Consider the following 12,444-nt stretch of genomic DNA (forward strand, 5'->3'; position numbering starts at 1 on the left):
GCCAGTGATGCCTTAAAGAACCTAAAAATGAAACAACACACTTTCACAGCAATATTAGTGTAGGAGCTAATATAAAGGCTGGTCTTTATTGGAGGCTTCCAGGGCAGACATGGATAATGCACAACCCTGCACGGGGTGAATACAGTTTAATAAGTCTAGCAAATTTAATGTTAACTGACAAAAACCCCAACAAATTAGAGATGTAATGGTGAGGTAATTCCACCCTGGTCCAACCCTTTTCTGAATCCTCCCCCCTCAGATAGGAACTAAACTTCATTTATGAAAGTGTGTGTCAAAGAGCTGGTTTCAACCTTAGCTTCCAAGAAGAACCAAGACAGGATAGGGGCCTTTAGATCCCCAGCTTGGAGACTCTGGAATGTGCTTTATCTTTCTGCCTATCAGGGTAGGGAAAGGGTAGGGAATAGGTAGGGAAAAGCAGTGGGGCTAACTAAAAATACAATTACGGGCTACAGATATGTGTAAAGAATACAGAGAATATATAAAAGCAAAAAAGGCAATAATCAATTTGGCATCACCAGAAATAGATCTTAAAACCCGTAGTTTTTCTAGAGCTGTAACTCACACACCGTGAAGTTTTGTGCATTGTGATACACGGTGAGCTTGGACTAATTCCAAACATTCTTAAATTGTTGCCTCTGAATAGACTTTTAGAATCTAATACATAGGGGTTTCCCCCAACTGAGCACACAGTCCAGCCTTGTAAGACATCAATCATTTAAGACATGCAGTCACTAGTCAAAGCTGGTCTAAACCAGTCAGGCAGTTCAGGAGGGATTAAACTGCACAGACATAAACAGAATCATGTGCAGTTTTATGTTACACTTTACCTCATTAAAATCTTCCTTGAAGGGATCTATTTCCCATTACTTCCACTTGCCTTCCCTGGAGCTTTCCATGTGCCTGACCTTGTGCAAAACAAGTGACACATGCAGACCCAAACCAAAACTTATCAGGGTGGTTTTTAGAATGAATTACCCAACTGAGATGACTCATGGGCCCTTGACAGGTCTGATGTGAAAGGGAGGAAAGCTTGCTAGATTGGTTTACCATGAAGCCACCTCTATAGGCAGTGCAACTCTTTCTGCAAAACCCACGCTAAAGAATCAGTAACTTATTTACTGAGCAGAAATTAGCAAGTCAATTTGAAATACATGAGCAGTTAGTCATTCAACTTTAAATCTCATCAGAATGGTTCTTCCACTGTGAATAATTAAAATCTTGCAAAAGAGAATGAAATCCTGTTAACTGGAGGTAGACTTCTCTCGGTTTTTCAGATCTAAAATATAGCTGTTGCAATTCAAACACTTAAGAACTTTGTAAGATGTTTAAATGATTGCAGGTAAATGGAAAAACCCTGTCTGAATGGACTTAACAACAAAAAAAACAAACATAAAAGGCCTAATCTTAAAGGTGCTGGAGTGAACACTTAAGTGAGGAAATTCTTTATTCTCCCACAAAATTCCTCTGCAAGAATTTTGCAAGAAAGTCAAGAATTTCTCTGCATGTACCTTCAAAGGACGAAAAATAGCAATCTTTTTCTCTAACAAAGCATATTACAAATAAAAATGCTTCAAAAGATGGCTCTGTGGTATTAAAGTCCTATAGTCCTGTAGACAGGGTAACAACAGCAGGCATTCAAAATAGAATAAACTGTTTTGTATAGGTTAATTCTTGAGGACGGCACTGCTCTGACAACAATTTTGCACACAGAACACTAAATGGCAGAAGTATAAATAAATGTAGCTCAGGATCTAATTTCTCACTCTGTAAAAGAACAATTCTCCTTTTCAGAACACACTGTATTTTTTTCATATAAAACACAGTAATAAAAATTGCATCCTAAAAACATCTCATGATTCTTAAGGAGGAGTTTATGCAAACAAATTAACTGTTACGTTACCAATAAAAGGGTTTTCAGAAGAAGGGAAATTATTAATAACTTTAATTATTAAAAAGAATGTTTATACCACATTTTTAAAAGGAAACCATGCCACAATATATTGGAAAAATTATGAATTATATTTGATTCAGTATAGTTGTTGGAATAATAATCTGTGTGATAACAACATTGAGTATCTTACTCCGTTTGCTGTCAATTCTCTTGCTCCTTCTCCTCTGATTGGCTTCTGCATACTCATTCAGAATTATTTCTTGCCAAATGATGGTTTCTAGATCCTGCTTGTCTTCAGAGGTAGATTTCTGAATATTACTTAAAAAAGAAATTTGCTTAGAATCAACAAAAATACTCTCTATAGAAATCAATATTTACAGTAAAGCTAAGAATATTAATACATTTTATTTCAAATGGAACACTGTAATAGCAGGCTAACTTAGGTAGTACTAAATAAGGAGTAAATCAGGAGTGAAACTAATTCCTAAATTCTTAAATAAAAGGTAAAATCTTTCTTTTTGACAGTTTAAAGTCATTCATATGACAAATGATCTCTTCACAGGCATTGTATCTGTTAGATTAATATATTTTAAAAAGTTAAGAATTATTATGCATAGATTTCTCATACTCAGAAACATTTGTTTCTTGCTATACTGCCACTGTGAGCCATTCCCTGCTGTTTCTTCTAGTATTTGGTGATAAGAGGAAACAATCACTGTACTTTCCTGAGGAGGTTTCACTTACCTTGATGGTGTTTGGGCTGTTTCTGCACACACTGCAGGCTCCACTGAATATGAATGTCCCTCATCAGTTTGTTTTTCACTAAAGGTGGCATCTAAGCAACCTGACATTACTTCTTTCTCTGTCTGCTGACCACCCACAGGCTGTGACAAAAAGAAGAAATATTGGAAACAACTGGTAGGCATGAAGTTAAAACAAAGTCTGTATATAAAAGAGCTCCAAGCACAATCTTTTAGAAATTGTATCCCCATAAAGAATTGAAGGATTGCTTAAGTGAATAACTGGAATTCTACAGGTACAAAAGACAGACGCTGCCACAGGAGAGGCAATCCTGAAGTAGTATGCCATGCAATCAGTTCCCAGCAGAATTAGCCAAGAGAATTAGGCTACTCAGAGTCACAACTCAAAATATAAATCTAAGATGGATGACAGCAAACAAAAGTTGTTCTATCTGAAAGTTATTCGACTGGAAATTTGAAATGACAACAGATTCATTTCAGTTTCCTATGGCCATGAGCTCCTGTCCTAAAAAATAAGATGGTGCTTGAGACGTCTTAAGATAGCCCATCCCATCTCATTGTTGCAGAAGCCTAAAAATTTACACAAGGTGAAACCCCTGTTTCACCTGAAGTCCAGTAACTCCCAGATGAGCAGTTATTTCTAAAGATTTCACTTACCTTGAACCTTCTAAAAGCCAGACATGTAGATGACACTAGGCATCCTCATTACCCCACCACTTGTAAAGAGGAAGAGCTACTCTGAGGTGATAGAGATTCACCTCATTCTAAGTTGTGTAAAGGGGAACCTAAATGATTCACATATACCAGACTTAACTCTAATCCCACCCTGAAGGCAGGTCACCATATGGAATTTAGTTTGAGTTGCTTGACTTTATTCACTGTTCTAGCCATGTGGCTGTGACATGCTGCTATGTACCACTCAAGCTCCTGAAATCTGGGTACTCGTTAGTTTATTACATACTTGAGTAATGCTGAAAGCTTTTAGGACACACCCTCAGCACACATGCATAGAAATTCACAATTATGTGGGAGAACTGGTTAGTCCTTTCTTGCAATACAAACAGAAAAGGAGAATGGCTGATTAATTTTTTGGATTGACATTTAGCAGAGAGGTTACTAAAGAGAGAAATTGCCTTCTTAGAAGTGGTCCCTCTAGGTCGAGACAATGCATGTTAACATGGGATCTGAGGTTGTTTAGCCTGAGGAAAACAGGTCTCAGCAGTTCCCTTATTGCTCTCTACAACTAACTGGAAAAAGTTTGTATGAGGTGGGGGCTGGTCTCTTCTTCCAGGTAAAAAGCAATAGGATAAGGGGAAGTGGCTTCTAGTTGTGACAGAGAAGGCTTAGATTGGGTATGAGGAAAACTTTTTTTCACTGGAAGCAGGGCCAGGCACTGGTACAGGCCGACTAGGGAAGTGATGGAATCACCATCCCTGGAAATGGTCAAAGGACATGTGGATGTGTCACCTGGGGACATGGCTTAGTGGTAAACACACTGGTTCATGGTGGGACAATTGGACTTGATGATCCCAAAGGTCTCTTCCAACCTTAATGACTGTACAGCAGCTGGGGAAAATCAAATATATTAGCTTAGAAAACTATCATAGCAGGACTTTTCATGGATCTACATCTATGATGAGAGCAAGGTTAGAGAAGTAGAAGAAATTATTTCAAAGAAAAAAAAAAACACACTTGCTTTTTAAGAGACCATATACTAAAATACATGCAATATCCAGCATCCTGACTGCATGTACAAGTCAGTACAGACTCTCCTCCTTTGGATATTAACTGGGTTTTTTTTCTTAATAATTTGCCTCCTTATATTCTGCCTTTAAGAATATCAGATGAAGGCACAAAAAAGATAAAGTTGATTGTTGTTTTACAAGAGGTTAGAGATCTGTTTCACAAGACTCTGCTTCTCAATTTTAAATGCAATTTTGAGTAAATCTATACATTAATCTTCACAGCACTGTGCTAAATTTCAGAAATCAATACTTCACTGAAAGAGCTTTGTAAAGTGCTGTGGTTCTGAGACAATCAGCCTACAGACCTTTCAGCACCTTGAAATTAGCCATTTCTGTGGCACATTCAATTATATGCTGATATATTCAGTTAATACTACTAGAAAAACACAGAATTAACTTATAGTTTTTGGATGTTTTATGCCATTGTGGGTTGTAAAACTACCTTAAATAGCCAGCTTTACATGACTGATCACTGATTTGCAGCTCCAGATTATTCAAAAACAATACAGAGCACAGAATAAGGTTGCAGGTTTACAAGAGATGCTTAATATACTCTGCAGTATAAATCTGCGTCTCCTATCTGTCCTTCCCTTTCCCTTATTATAATCTAAACAGGAAGAAACTATGGCTTTCCTTTCATGCTCCTCTCCAGACTTTTGAGTTAGTGTTATTGAAGAGAAATTATGTGTTACAGAACACCCTCACAGCAAAAGAAGCAACAAGGACCACATGCTGTATCCATACATACTGGTTTCTTCAGGAGAGGACAGGAACATAAACGCATGTCTCAGTTTTTTCAGTATGTCTTGCACAGGCAGAACTAAGCACAATAAATACACTTCTAAATATGTAAAAAACCCCCACTGAATAATCTTCCTAGTCTATAGGAAAGACATAGCTATCATCTATTTGTAATACTTGCAAAGCATTTGCATTTACAGAAGTGAGAACTATGACAAAAGAAACCAGCACACTATTGCCTGGATCAAGAACTGAACAGCATACAGTAGGAACCTGGAGATGGAATTGGCTGGTATATGCTGGTATGTACAATGAAATAACAGAATACTGTTTTGAAGAGAACATGAGACACAGAAGATGTACGGGGGGTCTAGGAGTTTTTGAAAATCCCATATTGATTCTAGGTTTCCACATCAGTCAATACATTAACTTTACTAGGATTTCCTATCCCAGCAAGCTTAGTCATTTTCATAACATGGATACAATCCAAACAGGAAATACAGTACTGGACTTTTACAACAAAAACAACTGAAATTATTTAAACATGCAAATTGCTGATGCTAGTTTATTCTTTACTAGATTGAATATTCCCATCTTTAAGTAATTTGGCTACATTATATAATATTTTATGATAAACATAAAATTTCAAATATTAATTAAACTGTGGTTATACTTGCTCATTTGTTGCACTCTGCAAGTTAGATCCTGTGAAGGCATTTATTTCTTCCACCTCAATGGAAGAGGCTCCATTCTGAGGAGGCTCCATCACATCGGTTATTTGAGTACAGTCATCATCTACCTGCAGAACACTGGTTTCTGAATTTAGCTGCTCTTCCTTGGCATTAAGCTGTCTCTCATTTGGCACTGCAGGAGTGGCAGCTTGTACCATTGATCCTGACAAGGCATTCAGAGGCACCACAAGCTCAACTGGCAGGGCATCACTGCTCTCAGCTGCTGATGGATCGATGGAACAGGCATGACCCTGACACTCCAACTTGTCAGGCAATGGGCTTTTAAATTTAACACTCTCAGAATCACTAGGGTATCTCAACAAATCACTGATGTCAACCTCACTAGTCTGTATATTCTGTTCAGTGAACACACCCATGAAAATCTTCCCTGGGGATGACAGTGAACGATCTGTATCATTATTAAGGGAATGCTCTTTTACTGTGTTATCCGTGTCAATAATGGTCATGCAGGTTCTGCAGCAACTATCTAAAACCTGTGGAAATGTATCTTCTGGTGTCTGTTCCTTTTGAACTGTTATTAAGACTTCCACAGGATCATGTAGATGGAGCCTTTTTTCTGGAAAGCAATCTCTATTACTCAATCTTCGTGGCATCTAAAAATTAGATATAAAAAGTTTACAAAAAATCGTATGGAGCAACTCTTTCTAAAAAGCATTTCACTAAAATTCACTATTAGAAGTTCATCTTTCTTTATACGAGTGTACATTTTATTATCAATTTTTGCAAAATCTCCAAGACTCAAAGCCTTCCTTCATACAATTTATTAACAAGAGTTAGACTGAGCTCTCAGTTTCATAAGAAGTTTCAACTTCAGCTGTTAATGTCTACAGCAGTGAAAATCCATGGAAAAGAGACTAAATCTATGTTAGCCAAAGACAGTATGCCATTGCCAATGGCAATGGAAAATAACCCGAGGGTGTTAAAAGGCTTTAAAAGAAAGTAATTAAAAATTTCTGTCAGAAATTATGAAAGTAAACATATTCACAATAACTTAAAATACATAGTTAGCAAAACACAATATAGGAGTTTTGATTATGTGTTCAGGTGGATCCAATATAGGTATGGAGGATTTGTGCCTCACAAACTTCAGTTCAAAACCTTAGGATTTTGAGAAGCTTGCATGGTGTGGTTTCCCCACAGAGTATAGAACAACAAATCATAATTGTTCTTCGAAAAGTAATACTGCTGTTTTTCTAATCACTTTGAACTACCTTCAACAGGAGCACCCATTCCTACATGAATAAATTGCTTTCCTATTTTTCCCATCCTTGTTTTAAATGCTCTGCAGAAAAAAAAAATTATGCCTCTAGACACCTAAACCATGTTTTTTTCTATATAACATTTGTATATAATAGTGCTCGTACTTAGTAATACTGGACCTAAGAAAGTATCTTCCAACGCATTTTTGGAGTCTTGCTGCCAGCAAGCGGCAGTATCAGGCAATGCAAGAAACCTTTAACCACTGGTGGCATGATTTAGATCAAGCTCACACACAAACAAGCAGAACTGGCAGACATCTGACAGCATACACTCAGGTTCAGTTTGCAAGCTAGTGTAAATCCCTGATTCTTTCTTGAAAAATTATTCCCCTGCTAGCTCTCCTATCTTTTACACGTGCATCAAATTGTTTCTAAGTACTGATTACCTCTTACTTTCTTCTATTGAATTACACTTTATTTTTACACCATTTCTCTGATTTATCCAGACATTAAACAATGGAGGAAAAGGAAAACTTCACTGGTGTAACTTTCTCTACTTGAAGAACTATGGTATATACAGCATGTATACATATTAGAAATTTCCCAAGAAAAAGGCTCAGTGCATTTGTTGAAAAGTGGGTGAACTTTTGCAAGATCCTAAAGACCCCAAAGTCATCTGAAATTCAACCCTTAAATGTGACATATTCAAAAAACTCCAGACACAGTAGTCAAGGTGGGGTCTCGCAAGAGCAGAGGGTCCATCAGGATTCCAAAGTCCTTCTCTGGCAGAGCTATTTTCCTGTCAGCTAGTCCTCATGTGTACTGGTGCCTGAAGTTATTTCTCCCCAGATGCAGAACTTCACATTTCTCCTTGATGACTTTAATAAGATTTCTCTCCTCCCAGTTTTCCCATCTGTTCAGGTCCCTATGAATGACAACACAGCTATCTGGTCTATCAGTCATTTCTCCCTGTATCATCTCTGAACAAGCTGAGGGTGCAGTGTATTCCATTTCCCAGGCCACAAATGAAGACACTGAACAGTATTGGCCCCACGACTGACAGACTAACCACAACAGAAACCAGTGCTGCTACATTATCAATAGATTTATTTTGCATTTTCAGGCATACACAAAACTAAGATATTCAGTGACTCACTGCTGGTTGTCAAGGTGTCTGTCCTGACCTTGCTTCAAATCAGTACATGGAGGCCTGTGATGGCCATTGGTTTATCTCACTAAAGATTCTTCTGCAGGACTCAGACCTTGCTAGTGCCTCTATCAGCCAATATCCAAAAAGCAAAATCCACTGCAGTTATTATTTCCAGCCTTGTTAGTCCAGGATCCTAAAATATATTCTCTGGAGATACTCTCAATGCATTCAGTCTGCCTATAATCCAGAGGATATTAGTGACAGGCAATCTCTGTTTCAAGGCATTTAGAGTTTGTTCTATGGGACTAATCCTGTACAATGAGAATGTTTCATTTAATAAACTTACAGTTTTATATTAATAGTTGTATATTTTTCAGAAAATAATATCCTAGAATATTTCATTTTTTTGCTGTGTTCTGAGATGGAATATTTGACCCTGTCATCACTTGTATTTGTTGGAAGACATGAACAGTAAGGACAGTAGAACAGAACAGCATTTTACTCTGATAAGAACAGTAGAATAGAACAGCACAGCCTTGGAAAAATAGATTAAGGATGAAACTTAGGCAAACAGAAGCCATGCAAAATGCAAGCAGGATGCCGGCTTGCCAGTTCTGCAAGGCTGACAAAGCAGAAGTTATGCAAAACAGTGATACTGTGCTTACTCAAAAGCAGGGGTCAAGGACCCCTAAAAATGTCATGGGACTTTGAAAACAGACAAAGGAGACCCTAAAGAACCATAGAGGGACTTCTCATAGGGGGTGCAACTCTGCAAAATAAAGTAATAGATACACATCAAATAAGGGGTGATAGACAGCTAATGAATGCGTGATTGGTGTATATGATAAACACTCGGTTCACTGGATGCCAGGGGTACTCACCTGGATGAAGGATCCTCCAAGTGACCACTGCTGTAATAAAGAATGCCTGCTCTCAAATACTCAAAACTGTGTTAGGAAGTTCCTATCTGGCCAGTTTCAGTATCAATACCAGTCTCAGATCTGCCTTTGGTGAATTCTACCAAGAACTGATTTTCCCTGACATAAAACTCAATCAGGATCCATGAAAAAAGCCAAGTAAAACTGACTTTTTATTCGTAGGTACAAATCAATGGGACTAGATGGTACAATCATAAAGATATTATATCTGCATTAAGCAGTCTTTCACTCTGCTGCTACCTATTTCTGGCCACAAGTAAGAATCTCCCACAGAAAAGGACAGTTAAAGAAAACCTCTTCCTCCTCAGAAACTTTCCAAATGCACTGTCTGTCTCATAGCTTTCATGGGTGGGAAACATTTTAAGCTACTAAGTGTCTTCATTACTTTAGCCTAAGTAACAGCCCTTTCGGGTACAGTCTCATGATGATGCCTTTTCCACCTCACTTTCACTGCTATGGTTCTACTCTTGTGTAATGCAAGCTTAGCAACTACAGTTCTTACCAAAACCCACAAAAATAAAGCTTAGCTTTAAAATTGTTTTCAGTGTGCTCAGTGTCAGTGTCAACAGCTATGTACTTGCTTACCTCTTCTGAATCCTTCTGAAGTCCATTCAATTTGATATCTAAATTCAGGAGAATAGAAAAATATTTCAGTTTTACTTTCAACTTCTGAAAGTTCTTATTGGCTCTTGAAAAAGTCATGATTTCCAAATTAAGACTTAAGTTTCAAACCCTAAAAATTACTAAAGTCTTGTTCCCTAAGTGGAACTGACAATTAAATTTCTGGTTAGGTTCTGTTAGTCACCAAATAATATGCCAGAGCTATTTTGCCACATTTCTTCACTGCAGTTACACTCCTGTGTTTCCAAAGACTATCAGCAGATGGAATTGCCACCCATTTCACATGACAAGACCTAGCCTCTGCCCTCTCTAATTACAGTGCAGTTAGACAATACTGCTAAAGCAATCCAATAAATTCCTGCCTCTGGATAAGTGATGATCCCAAACCCCCTGATCTCATCACCCTGTTTCAACATTCATGTGACTCCCTGGCAATTCCCTAATTAGAAATAAAGTGAATGTTTTTCTGCTGGATTACCAAAAATAAGCTCAAATGGAAGACAGCAAAACAGGTAGGGCAGTCCTGCAATTTCAGGAACACTGAGGAATGGAAGTACAACTTAAGTAGTAGCACATGCCATACACGCCTGGGGAATAGTAGCATTTTTGCTTCTCTTTTCTTACAGATGCCTCTAATTCTTGGATATGTTAAAAAGAAGCAAGTAGGAATCCTCCAGGATCTGTTTACTTTACACATATATAAGGCATTTAAGCACTACTTAACCTTTGTCAGAAAATTCCACAGCATTTAAGTAATTTTAAACTGGTTATATACCACTGGCTTGAGAAAAAAGTTACCTATTCAAACAGTCCTAACAGAATAGTTACCAAAACAGAACTTGCAGTCCATGACTATAAAAACTGAACAGCTGTTACAAAAAACACATATAGTCAGATTCTATATAAACTTATATGGATACACATCTTCAGCTTATTGAATTATTTTCTCAAATTATTTTGCCACAGCTAGAGCAACAACTAGTTTTGTACAAATACAACATACCTACGGAATTATTTTGCTGTTCTTCTGCTGCAGAATTGAATGAAAAAACAGGCTTAGAAATATTTTCAGTAGGTGATGAATGGTTTATCCAACCCCTAAAATTAAATTATACAATTAAAAAATCATAAAGAATTGTAATCTGCTCATGCTAGGAACATTTTTACAGTACTTTGAGCTGGCTGCTATCTGTGGAAACAGCTACAGCTATTTCAGAGGTATACTTTTCTTTACAAGGACATGCAGTAAATAAGACATCTGGATTTCCCACATGTAGCTAGCCATGTCTGCACATTTGTTTTCTCAGTGAAAAAAAAATGGCCTTTTCTATTCTTTATTACTTCTTTCTATATTTCTGCTATAAATCTATCTTCTACTGAAATTTTTCTATAGTTTTCAGGAACAGAAAGCCTAATACCACTTATTACAAGTTTTTATTTGTCTCCTGGTTTTCCCCAAGTTCCATTATTCTTGTTGGCTATGTTTTTAAACCATTTAAGGTAGTATCATCAACAAAAATAAATCCAAGTACAACTTGATCCATATTGGACATTGAACTACTGCCAACATAAACACAGATCCTTCACTAAGCAAACAAGAAAATTGTTTCTCAATAGAACACTGGGAATAGAATAACATACAAATGGAATTATAACATAATTATTTAATTACATTTTGCCTATCAGGAATTCCTGTGTGATGTACTATACTCACTTCAGTAGGGACTGAGACTGGCCAGATTTGTATGCCTCTTGAAGTACCTGAAAGAAGAAAAAAAAATAAGTTACTGAACAAAGTACTTAATTGTTTATTTTCTCAGTTTTATTGCAGGCTTATCTTCTTCCTTCTGTAATTTAGTTGGGAAATGGAATTCTTAGATCCAATTATAACATATATTACTACTAAGATACTACATTACTACTAAGAAAAGCATTCTGCATAAACCTTTTCTTTTACTTGTACTATTTGACAAAAATATTGAAAAATAAATCAAGACTATAGAAAAAAACATTCACCCACAAGGAAAACAAACTGTTGCAAGGAAGATACAACTGCTTCAAACTTAAGATGTTTTATGTATCAAATGACCAAAACACAAGGCATTTTAATTTCAACTCACAGTTTAAATCTTTTTCTGATAACTTTTTTTCCTTAAATAAGACAGGGTGCTGTTCCAAAGACTCTGATGTTTAGTATGCTGCTCTCAATACCCCTATAAATATCGTATTTAAGGAACTCCAAGACTTGCACATCAGGCAGTTCTGAGTGGCAGGGCTGCCACAAGCCAACATGGGGAAGAGCAGGTGGGTAAGGACAGCACTGATGTCACAGCAGGAGCCAAATTCCAACCCCTTATTACAAAGACCTTGGATCTACTTTTTGTGCCTTTGACAATAATGCAAAGATCTCCCTCAGTATGGAAAAAGGAGCCTTTATACAAAGTCTAAGGCAAACCAGGAATGATTAAGAACTTCAGAATGGTTCTTTCACCGATAAGCTGAATATTACTAGTGGACTATCCACACACTGGCTGCAATTTTAAACAAATCACTGACTTACAGAGGACAACATTAACAGCAAGAGAGGACTCTTAAGAAAGAGCACCTTGGTGTGGACACTAAGTG

The 12,444-nt window shown here is 37.1% G+C and overlaps 1 protein-coding gene across 1 annotated transcript in view; it reads right to left on the reverse strand.

Annotated features, from left to right (window-relative positions):
• ANKRD31 (ankyrin repeat domain 31) overlaps window positions 1–12,444 on the reverse strand; it is a 63,374-nt gene that overhangs the window by 45,099 nt on the left and 5,831 nt on the right. The window contains exons 5-11 of the mRNA XM_062513956.1: window positions 11,534–11,580; window positions 10,823–10,917; window positions 9,784–9,821; window positions 7,659–7,661; window positions 5,833–6,504; window positions 2,657–2,796; window positions 2,103–2,230 (exon numbers count right to left, since the gene is read on the reverse strand). Coding sequence (XP_062369940.1) covers window positions 2,103–2,230; window positions 2,657–2,796; window positions 5,833–6,504; window positions 7,659–7,661; window positions 9,784–9,821; window positions 10,823–10,917; window positions 11,534–11,580 — 1,123 coding nt within the window. The remainder of the gene's footprint in view (window positions 1–2,102; window positions 2,231–2,656; window positions 2,797–5,832; window positions 6,505–7,658; window positions 7,662–9,783; window positions 9,822–10,822; window positions 10,918–11,533; window positions 11,581–12,444) is intronic.

The sequence above is a fragment of the Cinclus cinclus genome, chromosome Z (assembly GCF_963662255.1).
Source record: "Cinclus cinclus chromosome Z, bCinCin1.1, whole genome shotgun sequence".
Taxonomy (NCBI): domain Eukaryota; kingdom Metazoa; phylum Chordata; class Aves; order Passeriformes; family Cinclidae; genus Cinclus; species Cinclus cinclus.